Below are 21,951 nucleotides of genomic sequence, written 5' to 3'. Positions count from 1 at the left end.
TGCAGGCTACAAAATCTGAAAAAGGCTCTTGAGGTCCCTGAATGATTTTTGTAAGCTTATTATCGGCCCCTCCCTTTATTGAAAGTGCCTTCCAGGCCTTAATGGCTGTGCTTGACACTTGGGCATAGGCACCCCAATGATAAGCTGTCTGATCTGCTGCATAGCGACCTTGGCCAGTCAGCAGATCAAATGTCCATTCTTGTTGTTCAGGAGTCAACGCTGTAGCATTGGCTCTTGCTTGGGTTTGGGTAGCCTCATACCAAAGAGCTTTCCACTCCATATACTGTCCCATGCTCGGTAGAGCAGCCTTGGCAATTGTCTGCCAATCAGAGGGAGTTAAGGCAGAGATAGCCAATCTATCAAGCTGAGCGATGGTAAAGTTGGCGGTTACCCCGTATTTTCTGACTGACTCTGCCAATTCTTTTATTTGATTATATTCTACGGGGGCATGAACGCGGCCACCCTCAGCTGTCTCAAACACAGGGAAAGCAAGACACATCTGCCTTCTCACCCTTTCCGGGAGGAACGAGAAGGATTTTACAGGCGTGCGTGCTGCATGAGGAGGGGGGGCCACGGGTAAAGGAGGCGCTGTCGGGACAACTGGGGACAAGCGCATGGGCCTGCACTGCTCGTCAGGATAATATCTTTTTTCCTCATAACTAGCTGCTTCTTCATCTACCCCTGCTTCTTCTTCTGGGTCTAAGCCTTCTCGCTCATCATCATCATCTGAAGTCTCGGGGCTATCGATGTTAAGAGCCTCAAAGTCTTCTACAGGGTACAAGCTGACTCCCCTTTTCTTAACATTAGAGGGCATAAGGGAATGAAAATCTGAGGGTTTGTGGGTAACTACTCTCCCGCTGTACAGCGTACCTGGAGGTCCTTTTTCCTTAGGGGGGAAATATCTTTTCCTGCGCGCGCCCATCCTCTCGCTCTGTTTGGCTTCTGATAGTCTATCCTGGACTTCACTCAATACCTCTTGCCCCTCAGCGACGGCGGGCCTACAACTCTCATCTCTTAAACAATTTTGTACCATCGTCCAAATGGCCATGGTCTCGGGCCCGAGGTCTCCGGCATTCTGCGCACAGTCCAATTCTCTACCCAATTTTTTCCATGAGGCTGGTGAGAGAGACCCAGAGACCGCAAACCAAGGGGCAGTACGCTCTATCTCTTTTACGAAACGCTGCAAAATGCGGGTGGGCAATTCTAAATCTCTCTGCTTAAGGATTGACTGAAGGGCTGTAATGGTCGAGTGTGAAGAGCCCATCACAGCGATGTAATGCCCGCGGCTTATTTGCGTGGCGGCACAAAGTGAAACTGAAAGGCAAGTCTCAGCGCGTTCCGCTTTTTTTTTTTAAATCTACAAAGACTTATGGAACGCAGGGGTGCCCCGGCTTATGTACGTCCAACTTAAGCACAAAATTAACACCAGCCCCGTTGGACACAAGAGGAAATTAAGAGGAAGAGAATAAAAACTGCACTGACGAATACCAGAGCCTCTACGGACCCTTCCCACGGCCTCGGAAGATTTAAACCAAATTAAAGAAAGATCCAGGATCAGACATACCTTGCCGAACTTATCTCCCCGCAGTTCTGGATCCTCTCTGCCCAAAGACAAAGGGTCTTCTGTGGTGCAGACGATGGAGTGGTCGAGTTCCCCGGGTTTCGGCACCAGATGTCCCGCGCAACCGTCTCGCCTGCAAGAAGGACGCGGCACACGAAATAGGATCCTTCTGCGGTAAACTTTAATGCTCTCGAGAACCAGCACTTGCTACACGTGACGAAGAAGACGAAGAAGACCAAGAAGACGAACAAGACGAACGAGACGAACGAGACGACCCGAACTATCTAGCCCGTCCCCTTATAAAGGGATCAGTCCTTGCCTTGGACGCGGAGCCCCCTGATTGGTTGAAACTCATCAGGCCCTATGACGCCACGGGAGAGGCAGAGCTCAAGGAGTGGAAAGTTACCCAGCACGTGCGCACATGGCTTGTTTACTGCTAACTCCGGCCGGATGTCGGCGCCATCTTGTAATGGAGAATGTGCAGGCGGCGCCCCACAATGTTTTATTTTGAGATTTATATATTGCAGAATGTGCAGCTATGGTGAAGCTTGTCATCAAAATGCTGAAATGGCCTCTTAGATTCCTGATCTCAGAGACTACCACAAACACTGGTGCGGCCTTCCTTCTTGAGGCCTGGCCAGCTTCCTCATTCTCCTCCCCACTTCTAGATTCTCAACACCCATGTACTCAGCTTGAAGAAACTACGAAGAGTTGCTGCCCCAATTCCCTGGATTTTGGGGGTTATTCTAAGGTTGTTTTTATAAGGAATTTAGAAATGGTCATAATTTAACAGGGAGGAATTAGCCAGATTTATTTGTTCAACCATCTCTCGTTTGGTAACTAAGCTAAAGTCATATCTTACACTGGTAGAAATCTTTCTAATTGATACAAAATTGAAGTTATAATCTTTACAGCAGTTTAGAATTTATTTGATACAGATTTAAAGTTTTCATTGGTATAATTTCTTATTGATTTAAATTTGAGGCTAGTATTGTTGCTTTCATATATTGTACCTATACAATACATTTGGGAATACAAGGCTTAGATCCAGTCCTATAGCTGCTGTTATACACTGATTTTAGTTGATTAAACAATACAAGTTAAGGGCCAGATAACAAATTCATGATTCCGAGTCAGTTAAAAGGGTGTATTTGAGATATTTCAATTAGAAATGGTCAAGAGTAGTCAAAGCTTAACAGTTCAGAAATGCTTTTTGTAGTTAGATTGTTTTCAAAAACATCAGAAATCCATAAATTATGACATTTAATGTTATTTATTGTTTGTTGAGACATATCTGCTCCTGACAGTTCCCCTTTGGTAGATTTAACAAAGATATTGAACACCTCTACCTCCAGGTGAGGTTATATCTTATGGCAAGACAGCCACTAGGTAAGAATTTCTTCAATTCATCTAAAAATACTGCCCAGAAAGGAACACAGTATGCAGAATAGTTGACTGATAATCTTTGCTGAGCCAGAATTATCAGCGCTTCAAAATTCTGCATTACAAAGTCTGTCAGATATGGTCTCTATAAATTGACTAAGTTTTGAGAAGCTGTATTTTGTGCTTCTCATATATCAGGTAATATTAGTCATTCTTGAGTTTCTGATGTGGTTGAAGACATAGCCAACCCAGCTGTTTAGCTGGTAACTAATATATACAGTAGCACAAGGCTGGCCCTGAATGGACTGAGGCCTGTGGTGTTTATAAAGTAGCTTCCTTTTAAGTTAACTTGTTCTCTTATTTTACAGTCACTATAAGATCTATAAATTCTAGTTTCTCATCAGGTACATGATTTGCAAGTATATTCCCTGGCCTATGGTTTCCTTCATATTGTCTGTGTCTCTGGGTAAGCAAAAACTTACATTTGACAAAGTATAGCTTGTCAACATATTTTCATGCATTGTAACTTTGGTGTTAAATACCTCAGACATTTTGCCTAAACTTGTGTGTGAGTATGAGTGTAGTCCGAAGAATGGAACGGTTTTCTCCAACCACCATCCACTTTAGTTTCTAAGGGGAATAACTGATTCGAATGAACTGCCTGGCTAGCAAGATCCAGGGATCCTTCCAGCCCTGTATCTGGAGTGTACATACACGGCACACTGGCTTTCAGATGGGTGCTGGGATCTGAACTCAGGCCCACATGTGCACTATATTTTCCACTTCAACTTCAGTAGTTAAGTTATAAACAGCAGAACTATAGAAGTTACATAAGTAATCGTGGCAAACAGAACTTAATTATATGTAGCATGCTTAGTACACTGACTAAATGAGAGAATATTTAGCACTCTTACCTGCAAACCATACTTTACTCGTATTTTCTTTAGTGCCTTTCTTCTTTCCAACTCCTTTTCCTCCTTACTTAATGCTGGACCAACTAAAAGGAAAATCTGAGTTTGAATATGACAGACTTTACAGGAAATTAATTCTTATTAAAAAATAGTTTATCTTAGTATATTAGCCAGTTCAAACCATTTTCCTGCAAATTTAATAAACTCATTTTCCCCTATAGTAGAATAAGATTCCACAGTGTGTCTATATACCATATTATCACTTCATTCATCAGCAAGTATTATGCTGAGATATCTAACCCAGGCCCAGAGAGACAAATGGCATAGTCTCACATTTCACATATGCTGTGTCAAACAATTAAATGGGTGCATTTAACCCTGAGTGTCTGCAGGATGTGGAAGGCAGGGTGAGCTCATGAGAGGAGGAGGGAAAAGTAGAGCTTCTGTAATATGGGGCTATCCGTGTGTGGAGCGAAGAGAGGAGGGTTGCAGAGCTGGGGTAAGCAGAACTGAGGACCCCGAGAACCCCTTCTGGAAACCCACTATTTCGAAAGTCAATTTACAAACAGTTTCTACAAAGGACTTTGGCTAGAGGTGGCCTGCACGCGTGGACAATTCCCAATGTGTCAGTTCTCAGCCCTGCAGCACTACACACTGAGCACACATGCACCGCACCGTGTCTACAACAAGCATGCCAACTACACACAGGCTGCTCCACCCACATGCGGTGAGACATGAGGGGTGGGAGGGGGGGTCCGATGGTGCAGAGGGACATTCGAACACCGAGTGCAGCAGTCCAGAGTACCGCTCACACCCACACGTGCTGGGCTTCACATACCCAAAGGCTCATCCTTTCTATCAAGGCGAAGGTGAGCTCTGACCTGCCCGGGTTCACAGCCATCGCACGTCTCACTGCCAGGGTGAATGTGAAAAGACAGCACAGTCTCCCCAATCTTTACTTCATCCCTGTGTTCAAGGACATAAGGCTCACATTTTGTTTTTGGCTAGATGAGAAATTTTCAATGAAACAGAAATATAAAAGTCATATGGCTACATTAAGTCTATGTAGAGAAAAGTTCAGAAAAGGAGACACATGCACACTTCTACAACTTGATGAACAGACCCCGAAGACCACCAGGATCATGGCAGTAGCTCAGTGGAAGAACATGCACTTACCATGAACCAAACTCTGGGCTCCACCCTACAATCCCTTATAGTATTCCCAAAAAGCTACTTCTAATTTGATCTGATCAAAGCCCACCAGTCCACTCTGGGCTTCAATCTACTAGCAAAACACATAATTAGAGAAAAGTTATGTATTAAGAAATGATTGCCTTTTTTCCTCTTCTATAAAAATTTTTTGCTCTGTGTGTGTATGTGTGTCTGTCTGTCTGTCTGAAAACATGTAAGTTGTTAAATGGGCTCTGGGATCAGAACTTGGTCCTAATGATACCATGGTAAATACTCTTAACCACTGAGACACTCCCAGCTTTCCTCATAATTTCTTTTTTTCATTCTTAAAGCATTAGAGTAAGACCTAGGTGGTGGTTTATATTGCCAACACAGACAGGCTGAAGAACCACTTATGGTCTCTGAGCACATCACGGGAGTGTATGTAGCTAATAGTGACCTCTGTCTGGGCATGCCAGAAAGTGATCATCTAGACTAGGTTAACTGAGGCGATAGATCCACCAAACTGTGGATGGCCCCATGGTACGGGCTGGCATCCTAGACTGAACAAACAGGAGATACTGAGTTTAGTGCTAGTATTTTCTCCCTTTGCTTCCTGAAGACCTGCTTCACCATGACGGACGGTTCTTTTCCTTTCCTAAGTTGCTTTGTCAGGGTACTTTGGTTTTCAGAAAATTCCTAGATTAGCATTGTTTTTATTAAGACAAAAAAAAAGAGCAGGTTAGGGCTGTCTAGTAGTGTGTCAGAGGGAGAGCATCTGCTTGACAAGCAGGAAGATCCCGGGCTAAAATCACAGCAGCAAGCTGGAAAAAGAGGGCCACCAAAGCTGCTTCTGTGAATATTCAGTCCTGGGCCAGTGAAATGGCTCAGCACAAAAAAGTGACTCCATGAAGCTGACCTCCACATGTGAAAGTCACACACACACACATAAACACACACACAAACACACACATTTAATCTAAATAAGCTTTATGATATAGGCATAACTAAAAGAAGCAATAGAGATATAATTAGAAGTCAAAACTCAACAGACCAGCATCTACTAAATATTTTTTTTCTAGCTCTTTCTGGAAAATTCCAATTAAGTTATAAATTTGTGCTTGAACTCTGTTCTGAGCCAAATGATATCTGTAATGACTAGGACCTGAGCTCAGACAAGGAAGTGCAGGTGACTACTACACATTTACTTACCTGAAGAATCTGTTTCCCATTGACAATGGTACCATTCTGGCTGCCTTGATCCACGAGAACGTAGCTTTGCAAGTCATGGTCAAAATAAACTTCTGCATGGAACTTAAAGGAAAGCAACCAAGCAATTACAAAGAAATGCACGTTTTCAGCTCAGAGCTGACTTCATTTATGCAATGGTGCAGATATTAGTCTCTGATCATTTCACCTGAGTTCTCCTAATGCTTTTTACTGAATACAAATTATTACAAGTTTCTGGTAGAGATGTGGAGGCTATGCTTCCTATGTTTCCACCTTTATGATAAAAAAAAATCTTGTATATATCCTGCCTCTTCTACTTTTAAGACATAAGTAAGATTATACTGTACATATAATTATATTTTATTTTTTTGCCTAACATAAGTACTATCACTGCCTATTTAAAATCATTCCAATTTTCAATTCATACTAACTTGAAACACTCAAGAGAGTCTCGAGGAAGCCAGTTCTCCAGCTGTTGAAGACACAGGACTGACCCTCCCTGACTCAGAGCACATCAGTCTAAACTGCAGCTCTGCTACACAGGCTTAGCGTCAGCCATACGGTCTGTCCAAGCAGTAGGGCAAGTGCACTTCATTCCCTGTTCTGTGAAGAAGCCCACATTGAAGGCTTGTAGAACTGGACATCTAGGCTTCCTAGGGTGTTAATCATGTGCGATGGTCAGGCTGGAGAGATGGTGCAGTGGTTAAGAGCACTGGCTGCTTTTCCAGAGGACCAGAGTTTGATCCCCAGCACCCACGGCAGCTCATCCGGAGGCTTGTAACCATCTTAGGTCCAGTTCCAGGTAACCATCATTCCCTTCTGGCCTCTGTGTGCATGAGGCACCCAAGTGGTACGCAGACATACATGCAAGCAAAACCCCATTTACATACATTTCTTAAATTAAAACTGTCATAAGCCTTCTTGTGTATACACTATCTGTACGCAAGCCAACTTTTTCTCTGAGAGATATACTTAAGAGATGGAATTGTCAAATTACCATGAGTAAATTTTATTTAAGTTAAAACTGTTAATTTGTGTGTATGTGTGCACATGGGGTACACTGGGTGTACACTGTGCATTTCAGGGTGTGGGTGTGCCAGGGTGCATGTGTAGAGGTCGGAGGACAACCTGTAGGAGTTGGTTCTCCTCCCACCATGTAGTTTCTAGGGTCAAACTTAGGCACTCTACCTCGACAAATCATCTCGCCTTCAGCTGGCCCCTATATGAAATTTTCAAATCTTAACCTAAATACTGCCATACTGCTTTCCAAAATAGATATATCCCTGTTATCTATGAGAATTCTTGTGGCTTTAAACACTCTCAACCAAATTTGGTCATTATCAAAATTTAAATTTTCTATTAATCTAGCGATGTGTACGTTTTACGATTGATTTTGCTTTTGAGTTTCTCTGATTTCTACTGAAAATCTTTCTAGCAGAGGTTTTCTTTATTATTTTGAATGATGGTTATGTGTCCAGATCTGTGTGGCTCTGTACAGATGCTCGGAAGGCAGAGACGTCAGACTGCACCCAGCCCTGAGCCCCTCGGCTCACGATCTGCTGCGTTAGCCTCTGTGGTCAGCCTGCCTAGAGTAGCTTTATGAAAACTTTAACGACTCCAGTGTTTTCACACTGCCAAATCCTAGTCTGAAAGCTCCTCTAACCTGCGCTCCCACGGGAACAGTTCCAATAAGTGTGTGAGTAAAACTCCCATCATGCCCTCACGTCTGCACTGCGTGTGACTATCTTCGACTTACAGACCTCTGACATCACAGTGCACTTAGAGAAAATACAGTTGTACAAAACCTACCGACAGCTGTTAGAGCTTTGTGATGGCCGTCACCATTCGCCTTCTTAATTTGCTTAACACACGAGAAGCTTCAAACTTACTCAAAATTAGCTATGTGTGAATTTTATTGTCTTTTTAAAACCTCATAAAGCCTCCTATTCAATGCTCAAGTATTTGTTTCTGTCTTCATCCATGGTAAACTGAAGGTTTTTAAATCAGCACACGGACTTCATCTGCCTGGGAGTGCGCTGTGTGCACTGTCAGCCTGACGCTTCCTAGCTCATCTACTGACTAAACAATGGCACTAAACCCAAACCACACCTCTGCATTTTCGCTCATCTGAGAGGAGGAAAGAGCTTCTCGATTAAAGTTACGGGTTAGGCTTCCTTTGAGAGAACAAAGTAAGTCCACAGGGCAGGGGGACTCCCTGCTTTCAAACAGTTCTGGGGAAGACTTTCCTGACAATAGTGAGAAACAAATTCCATCCTTTTTGCTTGGTTGGTTTGTTTTTTAAGATGGGGTTTTTCTATGTAGCTCTGGCTGCTCTGAGACTCACTCTGTGGACCAGGCTAGACTAAATTCCATTCTTAAAAGACAAAAATCATTGAAAGTCTCTGTAGTTTCACATCACTCCATTAAATAAAAACAAGCAACGAGGCAGAGGGACTGATGCCTGCCTCCTGCTCACGGAGTTCCGGGTTCTCTTCTCAATGGTGACAGAAGGACAGTCAAACAGCACCAGACACATGGCACAAAGAGAGAGCCCAGAAGCGCAGCAGCCATTCCCCGCCATTTTAAAGCTACAATTCCGTTTGTTTTGAAAACTCAGCTTTTAATTGCTACAACATGTAGCCACTAAAACTTTGAGAAATCTTGAGGTAGAAAAGGCTAGATTATCCATGGATATAGCAAGACCTTTGGGTTCAAAGCAAGTGCTTTGAATCAGGACTGAACTTATTTTTGAATTACCACAAAACACAGCATATTTATATAAATTGGATGCTGTTTTACTATTTAAGTTAAATAAATCCATGTTTTGGAACTCATGCTTCGGACTTTTAAGAAGGACATAATTAGCCGCATGAAGATACACCTGTATTCTCACTAATTTAGGGATGCTGAGCCCAGATTACCTGAGCAGCCTGGGAGCAAGGCGAGCAAGACCCTGTCACAAAACAAAGCACATGACAAAAATCCTGGCCAAGCATAGGTGGCCCAAGTCTACTTAGGAAGTAGGGGGAGGAAGACTGGGAGCTTGCTACTTAGTGAGCTGGAGGCTGGCCTGGACTACATAAGACCCTATTTTAAACCAAACCCAAACCCATGACTTCCAAACTGTGATAAGGACTTTTTGTCAAAAGCCGAAAGAAACAAAGAGGCACTGCCTTCATCATCACCACACCATTAGCCCTCCTGTCCAACAGAAAGCCTTACACTTTTACTAAATCCATTCTAGGTTTCCTTTCTGTTCACTTTGGTTTTTGTATAGGATCTGGTGTAGCCTAGGGCAGCTTGGAACTCACTGTATAGTCAAGACTGTTCCCAGACTTTTAGTTCTGCCTCTGCCTGGGACACAGGCAAAGGACACTCGCAAACACACTTTTCTCTGCCAGGGCTACAGCTCGGAGTGGAGGCCTCACCTTGCTGACAGCAACTTCGGGGATCCGCACCGTGTGCTCCACGTCCTTTTCTCTGCAACAGTGAGTAAATTAGTGAGTGACTAGGGAACACAGACACAGTAGTGACAGTGACGGCTGCTTTACTAGACGATGCTTACACAGAAGCCTAGCAGCAGCAGTCCCCGCTGTGGGGACTCTGACTGACTCTGGAGTTCACACTCCTCTACACAGTATTTGTTTACATCATCTTTGTCGTTCAACTGTGCTTTCTTTGAAGAAAGATGTTGCTTTAGCCTCTGTGTTTCTAGAATGATGCCTTGAATACAATACTACTTGCCCACCTTCTTTAAACAAGCAGAAGCCCTTCAGACACAGCAGCACACAGCGTCCTTACCTCCCAATGACGGCTGGACTCACGGCTGTGATGATGAACAGCGAGCCCATCTGCAACACTGGAGAGCTAATGACGATCAGCCGAATGCAGGGGGGCCAAATTTTCTCCTCATCTGCCAAGGCAGAGAAATATTAACTTAAAGTTCTATGAAAATTATTTTTTTTCACACAGATAACTAAGAGACCAAATTCTCAGCACAAAGGAGATTTGTTTGTCACAGAGGAATAAGAGACAAAGACAGGAGACAGAGGACAAGGGAGAAGGGGAAGGGGACATGGGATTGGGGGAAATGAATGAGAAACAGTGTTCTGTTCAGTAGAAGCTATTCAATACCTTGCAGTTTTCTTAAATTAATATACTGATGACTCTCATGACTGAACTCCTAAAAACTGACAGTGGGCCGGTCATTCTCATAATTTTCAATGCCATCAACAGAACTGCTGTGCCCCGGCCACGCTTCCCAGCTCCGCCCCCGCCCCCCCCCCCCACTGGAGGGTATACTTACTCACCTTCATCATCGGGTTCTTCTGAGGACCCCCTGTCCCCACTGCTACTGTCTCCATCATAACTGCGCTCACTCTGAGACTCTGTAGTCTCACCTTCTTCTGGCTCGCTTTCGCTCTCTCTGATTCTCTCATCCCTAGATGAGGCTGAATTATCATCTCCGGGAGACTCCACAGTGTCTCCACTAACAGCCACAGTGAGCTGCAAAGGGCTACTTTTGTGAGCAGTGTCTATTCTGGCCTTTTTTTTCTCACATTTCCAGAATTTTCATCCTCATTGCAGTTTATGTATTCTACACTGCAGACTTTCTGATCTTCTGAACTCAAATCCTAGAAAGAGGAACAGGGAAGTAAGTGACATCAGTATCTTTTAAAACTTAAATAAAAGCATTTAATCACTTTTGGTTGGTTTGTTTGTTTGTTTTGGGCTTTTTGGTTTTAGCTCTGGCTGTCCTGGATCACTCTGTAGAGCTGGCCCAAATGCACAGAGATCCACCTGTCACTGCCTCATGATTGCTGGGATTAAAGGCGTGTGCCATCCCCTGCACGTGTAATTCACTTTCATAATAAGACTTCAAATTCTCACACACAGGGCCTTTGCCTCAGTCCAGTCACATGTAGCTTATGGCTACTATACTGAACAACATGAAACTTGAAAATGTATCAATTCTAAATATTTGAGTTTTTAAATAAGACCATGTATATACAACACAGAAATATTATAAAGGATAACATGAAACTAAAGATCTAAATATAATCAACATATCAAAATTGAGATTTTGCCAAAAGTGAACATTTTAGAGTTAGATTGAAAATGCACAAGTTTAAAGTTTAAAATAGAAATGTTTTATTTATATGTCTTTAATTCTAAAAATTTCAGTCTGTCTACCATAAGCTTTTTATTATTACTTTTTTTGGCATGCTTTCTGAAAAATGAAGAAACTATTTTAATTAACAAATTAATTATTTAATTTTTATTTTTATTGTGTACATTTCAAATTATGCACAGAATGAGTGATTAAATCAAGCCAGTGAACATGTGCATGACATTCCTTTTGTGGTTATAATACAGTTTATTCTCATAGTGACTTTCAAAGATTATAATATGTGGGCTAGGGATACAGCTCAGCAGTGAGGCGTGTGTCTAGTATGAACAAGGCCCCAGGTTCAGTCTCCAATACACACGAAGGTAACACAGCCACTAAGTACAGGCACCATTGTGTACAGCAGACAATACAGTATTGTCATGGAGACCGGGAAGAAGCAAAGTCATTGTTCTTTCCCTTCTGTGTGTAACAATCTCAATTTTCTTTCTGTCATGTGCATATAATGAAGAGAGTTCACATGTAATTTCGCAAAATAGGACAGCATGTTTTTAGTAGCAGCAGAAATTGAGTTGGAGACAGGCTGAACATTCACAGTGTGATAAACTGTATATACTCTCAGCAATGCAAACTCACCAAGGACAAGGGCAAGGGCAAGGAGCTAAAAAGCTATGAGGAGCTCTGTGGCTATGTAAATCAGATCAACAACGCCTATCTAGCGGTGCATGCACTCTTTAAAAGCATGTTCCAATATTCTCCCCTTTATCATCATTACTTCTGGACAACAGAAAATGGCTGAAACTATCAGGACACTTCGGTAAGGGATGCCTGGGATAGACGGTTAGATAAACATACAGGAAGGACAAGAAGGGGCACTTATGCATAGACAATGAAACACCCCTCCCTCCCTCTCCTTCTCTCTCTCCCTCTCCCTCTCCCTCCCTTTCTGTGTGTATGCATACATATATAAGATGTTTTCCCCAATACCTAGGACATGCTGCCTTCCTTCCTACGTCAAGTATAAACTGCAAGGCTCAAGGAAGTGAGGGTGTTTTCTATCTCTCTGTTTCCAGTTACCTCAGATTCTTCTTACTGCTAGAAAGAGAGGCTTCTAAAATCATCACATTTTCTTTCTTTCTTTCTTTTTTTTTTTTTTTGAGACGGTTTCTCTGTGTAGCCCTGGCTCTCCTGGGACTCACTCTGTAGACCAGGCTGGCCTCAAACTCAGAGCTCCACCTGCCTCTGCCTCCTGAGGGCTGGGATGAAAGGTGTGCACCACAAAGGCCTGCCTCCCAAAGTTTATTTTTACTAGTTCACTCGCATACTTTTCTATTCATTTAAGTATTGTCACTAAAATGAAAACACAGTGAGAACAGAAAGTACGGAATCTTAATTTCATGTGTTGACAGTAGAATTTTTACTTTAAGTAAATTTGTTTGGGTTAAAAAGAAAAAAAATGTGACAGAATTTCTAAAGTGAACCAGACAGCTGCCACAATTCAAGCAACGCCAGTGCCTCCTCACACATCTCCAAGCTCAGCCACTTAGCGATAAGAGCACTCAACACGTTTGAATAGCACGGAACCCACACTGATTTTAAAGCTGCCTTCAGTCTTCATATCTGAATTCCTTTTCCTGTACATGTCACCATGTTCTTAACTATGAACTATGAGATGCCAGGGATCAAATCCAGGGTATTGCACATGTAACAGAAGCTACCGAACACTACAGGACATGCTAAGATCCCATTTCCCCCATTTCTTATGCATATGGCTGTGTTAATTAAACAAAGAAGTTGTCTTTCTTTTTAATTTTTTAAATATAAATTAATAGAAATGACTCTCCACCTAGTGCAAACAAAAGAACCCGTGATTACTGATAGTCAACCCTTTTCCAAAAACAAGACAAAAAAACAAAACCCCACGTGGCTGAAATGCCTGCAGTGGATGCAAGCTCCTTCCCAGCACCCATGCCCACTCACAACCAACTCCAGTTCCAGCTCCAGAGGCTCTGGAACCTTCGTCTGACTTCCATGTGCACCTGCATGCTCATGCACACATGCATGCACACACATACATGTGCACACACACTCACAAAATTTATAGCTATATACATAAACAATAAACCTTTTTTTGTTGGGTTTTTTGTTGTTGTTGTTTTTTCAAGACAAGACAGGATTTCTTTTGTAGCCCTACCTGTCTAGTAACTGGTTCTGTAGACCAGGCTGGTCTTGAACTCCGAGATGCCCCTGCCCTTGCCCCTGCCTCCCAAGTGCCGGAAACTAGAGGTGTGCACCACCACCGCCACTCAGCAACAATAAATCATTTAAAACAGACAACAACAAAGCCCCTTTCAATCCTAATATGTTCACTGTATATTTATCAGGCATGCATTTTTAAGTTTGCAACTTAATAAGTGGGAAACTAGTTGATTTAAAAAGCTGAATCTGTATGTGCCAATTAATAATTTTTTTCTTTTGTGAACTGTAATAACCAACTTACTGAATCAATGTCTAGATTTTTTTTTCTGAATTAAACATTGTAAGATGTTTTATATATCTTAAGTAACACCTACTTCTAATGAAATTTTACAAAACACCTACTTCTAATGATTGAATTTGTAAAAAAAAAAAAAAAAGAAGAGTGAAATTCATTTCACTTGAACCTTTCTTAGTTTTAGAATCTAAAAACTTAATATATTTAAAATACAAAAATATACGATGATATTTACATTCATAAAATCAGTGGCTTAATTAATACGAAAATACTGTTAAATTTTAAAAGAAAGCATCACCTTTTCTTCATTTGCAGTCCAGAAGCCTGGCTCTTTCCTTCTCTTCTTCGGCTTTTTATCTTTGTTTGGTTTTGTGCTGGAGGTCTGGTACGGCTGTAAATCTACTCTCGGGTGGAATTGGTACCGACCACTTTACACGTCACAGTAGTAATAGATCCCGGTGGAAGGGTCATAATACAGCTGGTTTTCCTGTCAAAGTCAAGACAGTAAGTTTTATTCATGTATTACGAATAAACAAACAATAAAAATGCCGAATATATTCAAAGATAGTGGATACCTTTGTTTTAACAACTACTGTATTTTCAGAAGAATTAGAGAAAAATAACTTTTAAAAAAAGAACTATTAATGTCTGCTCTGCTTTCCACACTGAGAAAATTTTAATCTTTTTTTTAAAATGTAGATGCTTCGGTCCTTTTTTTTCTAAAGATTAATTTATTTATTTTATGAATTTGAGTACACTGTCGCTGTCCTCAGACACACCAGAAGAGGGCATCAGATCCCATTACAGATGGTTGTGAGCCATCATGTGGGTGCTGGGAATTGAACTCAGGACCTCAGGAAGAGCAGTCAGTGCTCTTAACCACTGAGCCATCTCTCCAGCCCGAGAAAATTTTAATCTTAATTGCATCAAATAAAACCACCAGATTTACGGTGTTTTACTTTATGTGAAATGGCAATTTCATAGGGTTCAACTGACCACATTAAAAAGAAGTGGAGGAAACATTTCTGAAGCATGAACACAAAGGTGTGGATGACAAACTGCCCAGGAAACCAACAGTGTCCTAACGCTATACAACCCTTGACATCTCACAATAACTTAAAGAAGCTGGGGTTGGGGGTGGGGCGGCAGGTAAGGAACTGGTGAACAACTATGTCCATTAATTTTCTATTCCTTTCTTTCTTGTTAGAAAATTGGAGGCAAAAGTTCAAAACAGGAAGGAAAAGTTGAACAAGGAGACTGAAACACAGAAACAGAAAAACTTGAAGGATATCTCCACTTACAGTCAACAAATGCCAAAAGTCCAACACACACCGCCATTAACTGGCAGGCCGTGGGAAGAATGCGTTCCAGGGCTGGAAACCCACTCACCAACCCTCAAGCCCAGTGTTAAAACTGCCAATCCTTCCTTCCCGTACCCCAGTTGGGACTTAGGTTTTGCTCTCAGGCAGCTGAAACCCAGCAGTGAGGTCCTAGGCAGGTCTGATCCTCACAGAATCATAATAGAAACCAGTGCTGTGGTCAAAGTACAGGCCGGGGCTGGAGAGATGACTCAGTGGTTAGAGCACTGACTGCTCTTCCAGAGGTCCTGAGTTTAAATCCCAGCAACCACATGGTGGCTCACAACCATCTGTAATGGGATCCGATGCCCTCTCCTGGTGTGTCTGAGGACAGCGACAATGTGCTTATATATAATAAATAAATCCTTTAAAAAAAAAAAAAAAAAAAAGCACAGGCTGGTGCTCTGGTCGTAGGTGAAGCCGGTCTGCGACACGGCCACTTCCGCTGCAGCTCTCAAGCTTTCAGCCAGCGCGGAGCCTTCGAGCGCGGAGCCTTCGAGCGCGGAGCCTTCTGCTAACACGGACGCACTCTCCTGCAGGGAGACATGCCACCAAGGGCCATATGTGTCAGCTGAGCTGGATCCCAGGAAGTCCGAGACTTAGGACGTTGTTTCAGTTTGTTTCCAATTTGTAATGGAAACACACTGCCATTAATTTTTCAAGTATTCTCTAATTTAACCTCTGCCCTAAATGTTGTCTATTTTTGGTTTTGCTGCAAATTACACAGAGGCCTGCACATGAGGCCAGTGCTATCCCAGGACTCCTGTCTGAGTTGTAAAGACACTACCGTAAGATCGCAATATTCAAAGTTAAACGCGTGGTAACACAAGGACGCAGCCGTAAGATACAGACTATGAAGTATCTGTACAACAAATGGCCTAACTGTTCGCTATAGTCAACCATAAAGACACTTTACAACTAGAGACGGAGAAACGATAGATGAAACGTTCATAACTAAAACAACTGTAAAAACCATTCAGGTGATCTGAATAATGATGAGGCATTTCACACACAGCCCTGGGATTGGAGGGTGAGGAGAGAGGAAATGCCTTTTACTTCTGGGTGTGGCCAGCTTGCGTACACATACAGTACTCGGCAGGCTCCGGTAGGAGGACAGTTTATACCTGAGGATTCAAGACCAGCGTGGGCAACAAAGGGTGACCCCATGTCAAAATAACAAACAACTTTGGGTAAAAGGTAAAACGACACTGTTCTTATGCCCAGAGCTCCTTAAAGCCTCACTATCATGTGTGGCTGTAGAAGTGAAAGCCACTGCACACACATGGGTCAGAGAAAACCTGTGCACTTGGTTCTCTCCTTCTACCTTTCCGGAGGTACCAGGGTTAGGAGCTGAACTCAGGCTGCCAGGCTTCTGTAACAAGCACCTTTATCTCCTGGGCCACTGCACTGAGCTCCAAGGTTCATGGGCCAAGTTAAAATATACTGACAATACTCCTTTAGTTCATAAAATCATAAACAGAAAAACTGTCACAACTATAAATACATTCCCACTTCTGTTTTCTAACACCACAGCTGAGTGTGTGGATACAAACCTCTTAGGCACACACAGACCGAGGCAGAACACTTGAACTCAGGGGAACAAGGCCAACCTGAGCAACAGAGCAAAAACTTTATTTCAAAAGACAACAAAACGGATGCTCTGTGCATAATCACACATTTTATAACTCGTTTATAACTATTTATAATTCATGTATGCATCCTACAGGATCAAGGAATCCTATCTTTCTCCATAACTCCTGGACCTCGAGTTTCATGGTTAGCCTTTATTACCTGTGAATCAGAGGTGACGTGATCCTCTTGTCTATGGCTAACACATTCTGTCCCATCAGTACCAGCATAACTACCATTGTCTATCTGTGAGTCGTCTTTAGAATTAAGAGTAGAAGCCTGGACATTCTGATTCTGCTGTGCAGACAGTTCCGTCTCTTTACTGGGAAGATTATCATCATTATAATATGTCTGATAGTAATAATCTGTAGAGAAAACAAACAAACAAACAGCTGCTGAGTCTATGGGGAAAGTGGGTTAATTGCAAAATCCAAATAGCAAACTCAAAACTGCACCCATTAAATCTGGCCACAAGGCCAGGGCAGATCTAAGAGGGGCGAGGGGAGAGGGAATAGAAGTATAATCAGTATGGAAGTCTGGGGGGGGGGGGGGGTGTTCCTAGCACTGGAGAGCCTGAGGCAGGAGGTTGAATGAAGCCAACCTGGCCTACCCAGCAAGTTCCAGACTACCTTTATCTCCATACCGAGAACCTTACTCAAACAACAAGAACAGAATTCTTAGGGCAGCACTGAAAACACACACAAGCTTTAGAATAATTACAATGCATTTCTATTTTACCACCCATAAATTGACAAAGAAAGTGACATAGGAAAAAAACTGTATTATCAAATTCTTCACATTTACATATTTTGTCTGTTATTTTTAAAAAAAAACAGTACATCCATGTGTCTTGAATATTCAGAAGGTACTAGACACAGAATACCTGAAATTGACCAAGGAGAATGGTTCTCTGTCTGTACTTCTACATCAGACTTTTGATTTTCTTCTTTTTTCCCACAATGGAGTATTTTACTAAGTTCTTCTACCTGAAAGGAAACAAGGCTTTAGGAAAAAGAAGCCATAAAGCAATTCAATAATACACAACAGTCTACCATCCTCACAGTATTACAAGGCATTTATCTTGGTAGAACTTTTAGACCTGGGCCTAAAGCAGCTGGTTCCTTTTTCAGCAACTCTACAACCATTCAAAAGCTAAGGCTGACCTCTGGCCTTCCCCTTCATTCCTTTCTTTTAAGCACAGATCTCAGTATTTTACAAGCTGATGAAAACTCACATGCTCAAATAATCCTCTGGCTTCAGCCTCCCAGGTAGTTAAGACTAACCATGCATGCCACTGCGACCCACAGTATTGTCATACTCCTAGGTAAATTCCCAAATCACAGCTGGGCATGGTGGTCAACACCTTCCCTTCCAAGAGTTCAAAGCCAGACAAGGCTACACAGTGAGACCTGTTTAAAGAAAGAAGGGAGATGGAAGGGCAAAACATTCAAATCATCCCACCCCCAAAAAAAAAAAAAAAAAAAAAAAAAAAGTCTAGGAATGGAGCCCAGTGGTGGACATGCCTGGTAATCATGAAGTCCTAGGCTCAGTTCCCAGCACCACAGAAAGAAAAGTCTAACTAAAGACAGTTCAATGCAAGCAAGTTCCACCCTTACCTTGGACAATAATAAAAGGTTTATTCTCAAAGTCTCAAAAGCTAATGGTTCTTGCTACAATTTACAACTACAAGTTTCCATCTGAACTGAATTTTCTACTGCCACTCAGAGACTTGGAGTTATTTACTGAAATATATTTAAATGCTATTTATATGCTATATGGACTGCTTTGCTCTTATCACTAACTTCAGCAGAATAGAGTAAGAACTCACAGAGGAGGCATCTTCCCTGTGACCTTTGTGCACTGAAGCACCCCTAAAAGATGCTGTGCAGCACATGCCCAGGAGCAAATGAGAACTGCCTCAATCCACGAGCCTCTCCTGTCTGACCGGATCTCAGCCCGCGTCTTTAATGATCAGTAAGTTTGAACATGGAAAAGGCAGTGGTTACATACAGGTTTATCTAGGTACCTTATGAACTGGGGAATCTCGCCGTCAGGACCAGAGACAGAAAGACTAATTAGTGAGAATGTTGAGGCGGCACTAGCTCTCAGGTTCATCCCTCAGTCTGTCATCCCTTACCCTGGGAGGCGACCTTGCCCTGGTGCTCACTGCCTGCTGCCACCACTGCCATGATGATACTTAGTATCCACATTTATATGGAAACTTTTGGGTAACATCTCAGTTTATACAACTGCCCCACAAAATAGTTGTCCTGATGCCAATGTCACACCTGAAATGTCTTGAGAAACAAAATAACTTGTAATGGGCTTGTTCATCCCCAAACCAGAATATATTATGGCTATTAAGTTACCCTTTAGTTACTGCTCTAAAAGGAATGTACTTAAAGACTTGAACCAACAGATAACTACACTCTACCCTACCAGTAGGGAATGTTGACTAGAGGGTAGTAGAACTATCAGCAAGATGTAAGACTTTTTCTACTTTGGGTTTATTGTTATTATTGTTTTTATTATATCATTATTAATTATTATTATACTATTATTATCGTAATATTGGGAGAGGAAGGTCTTGGGGATCCAACCCAGACCTTCTACATACTTACAAGGACTCTACCAGGGGCTTCTATTTTCTTTCTTTTTTTTTTAAACAGGTCTCCCTACATTGCCTACATAGTAGCCTCAAATTTCTAGACCAGAAATTTAACTGTAAACAGGTACAGAAACCATTACAACCCAGCAGTTATTTTCCAAGGTCATTTAAGAATCGTATGTCAGGGACAGGAGAGAGAGATGGCTTAATGGTTAAGAGCACTTGCTGTGCAACCCATAAGGGATCCCAGTTTGGATCCCAGCACCCTCAGAACAAGCTGGCTTGGTCCCCAGCACATCTTTAACCCCAGAACAATAGGTGGTAGAGACAGGATCCCTGAGGATTGCGGGCAGTCAAGACTAAACAAAAAACAAGTTGTGGTTAAGGAAGACATCCTGTCAAAGGAATAAGGTAGAACAACAGTGGACAGTTAACGTTTCTCTGGCCTCCATGTGCACACAGGTATGAATACACCACCCACACATTATACACACACACTACATAAAGGATGGGATGGCAAAGTCTGATGACATTTCAGTGTCTAGCCTGGATATGTAGTTTTAGAAGACATTATTAAATTATGGAAAAAAAACATGAGGTTAACATTAAGTATCTGGAACTAACTTGTTAAGATAATGTGCAACTGTTCAATGAACAAGCTAAAAATATATTGTTTATTTTCTAAGCATCACTGTCAAGAATCTGTCCTTGCTACATATTATGAAAATGAAGCACACTTCTAGTATCTGTAGAAAGGCAGGTAGGTATACCTTTCTACAAGTGAACCCAAGAGGAAAACTGAGATCACCTTATACATGGAGCATGTTCAAGAGTGGGTAAAATTAAAGTGTCCCTGCTTTTAAGCTTCATTGCTATACTCTATTATCACCCAGACTTTAAAACATTTTTTTTTAATTAAGTTTTTAAAAATTTGTGAGTACACCGTAGCTGTTTTCAGACACACCAGAAGAGGGCACCAGATCCTACTACAGATGGCTGTGAGCCACCATGTGGTGGCTGGGAATTGAACTCTGGAAGAACAGTCAGTGCCCTTAACCGCTGAGCCATCTCTGCAGCTCCTCAACCAGACTTTACAAACAGGGACACTAAAGATAGGAATTGGGGTTCTATGTTCAGCTTTAAGCAAACTCAAAAGGGGATGGATGGTTGTTGGTTCGTGCCTGAAATCCCAGCCTAGGAGGTTTGAGTCAAACTGGGGCTGCCTTCTAAGATCTAAGACGGGCTGACCTACAGACTGAGATTCTGAATTGAGAATCCCAAATGAGGGTGGGAGAGAGAAATTCAAGCCTACAACCTCAGCACTTGGAAAGTGGAGACATGAATCAAAAGCTGAACTTCGAGGTCATTCTCCGTTACACAGCAAGTTCAGAGCACAAAATGATGCCTTTGTCTCAACCAAAACAACAACAAAAACCCAAACAAACAAAACAAACAACCAAAAAAAAAAATCCTCAAACGTCATCTCCACGCGAAAATAAATGCACCCATTGCCAGTAGGACAGGAGATCAAGACCAGGTAGCCCATCTGAAGTTCATTCTCGCCTGTCCTGAGACCAACGTCCAAACCAATCGGCTGGCACTGTTCACCTGACTCCAAAGATATTCGGGATATTTAACAGCTCTGGGTCTTATTGACTTCAAAGAGTCCACAGAGGTCTGGCTCCTGCCAGAGGGGTGTTGCGGACCGCGCACCTGCGTGCGGAGTTCCTGGTTATTGCTCTCGGCGTTCCGGTGCAGCCGCTCGGTGTGATGCAGCAGCTTCTCCACCTCCCACACCTGCCTCTTGCAGCTCCGCAGCTCGCGCTGCAACTTCTCCACCTCCCGCCTTAGCTGCCGTGCGATGCAGCAGCTTCTCGACCTCCCGCACCTGCCTCTCGCAGCTCCGCAGCTCGCGCTGCAACTTCTCCACCTCCCGCCTTAGCTGCCGTGCGATGCAGCAGCTTCTCCACCTCCCGCACCTGCCTCTTGCAGCTCCGCAGCTCGCGCTGCACATTCTCCACCTCCCGCCTTAGCTGCCGTGCGATGCAGCAGCTTCTCCACCTCCCGCACCTGCCTCTTGCAGCTCCGCAGCTCGCGCTGCACATTCTCCACCTCCCGCCTTAGCTGCCGTGCGATGCAGCAGCTTCCCGACCTCCCGCACCTGCCTCTTGCAGCTCCGCAGCTCGCGCTGCACCTTCTCCACCTCCCGCCTTAGCTGCCGTGCGATGCAGCAGCTTCCCGACCTCCCGCACCTGCCTCTTGCAGCTCCGCAGCTCGCGCTGCAACTTCTCCACCTCCCGCCTTAGCTGCCGTGCGATGCAGCAGCTTCTCCACCTCCCGCACCTGCCTCTTGCAGCTCCGCAGCTCGCGCTGCAACTTCTCCACCTCCCGCCTTAGCTCCGGCCAGGCGGCCGGGATCGCAAGTGTCGCGTTAAGATGACGTCACGCCCGGACGACAGCAGCCGGCCCCGGCCATGTC

The 21,951-nt window shown here is 43.1% G+C and overlaps 1 protein-coding gene across 1 annotated transcript; it reads right to left on the bottom strand.

Annotated features, from left to right (window-relative positions):
• Window positions 1–1,564: 1,564 nt before the first annotated feature.
• On the bottom strand, window positions 1,565–21,577 carry LOC308440469 (angiogenic factor with G patch and FHA domains 1-like; the record flags this gene model as incomplete). The annotated part of the gene is given in 16 exon segments (XM_080942567.1): window positions 1,565–1,694; window positions 3,859–3,941; window positions 4,694–4,859; window positions 6,238–6,339; window positions 9,684–9,735; window positions 10,057–10,168; window positions 10,566–10,809; window positions 10,812–10,889; window positions 14,176–14,307; window positions 14,311–14,364; window positions 15,389–15,434; window positions 15,629–15,768; window positions 17,027–17,229; window positions 17,748–17,850; window positions 21,186–21,323; window positions 21,365–21,577. Coding segments are annotated over 16 exon segments (1,986 nt in total). The 3' UTR covers window positions 1,565–1,574.
• Between the last annotated feature and the right edge of the window lie 374 nt (window positions 21,578–21,951).

Source organism: Micromys minutus, assembly GCF_963924665.1.
Source record: "Micromys minutus genome assembly, chromosome: 31".
NCBI classification, from domain to species: Eukaryota; Metazoa; Chordata; class Mammalia; order Rodentia; family Muridae; genus Micromys; species Micromys minutus.
This window is presented reverse-complemented; position numbering and strand designations above follow the sequence as displayed.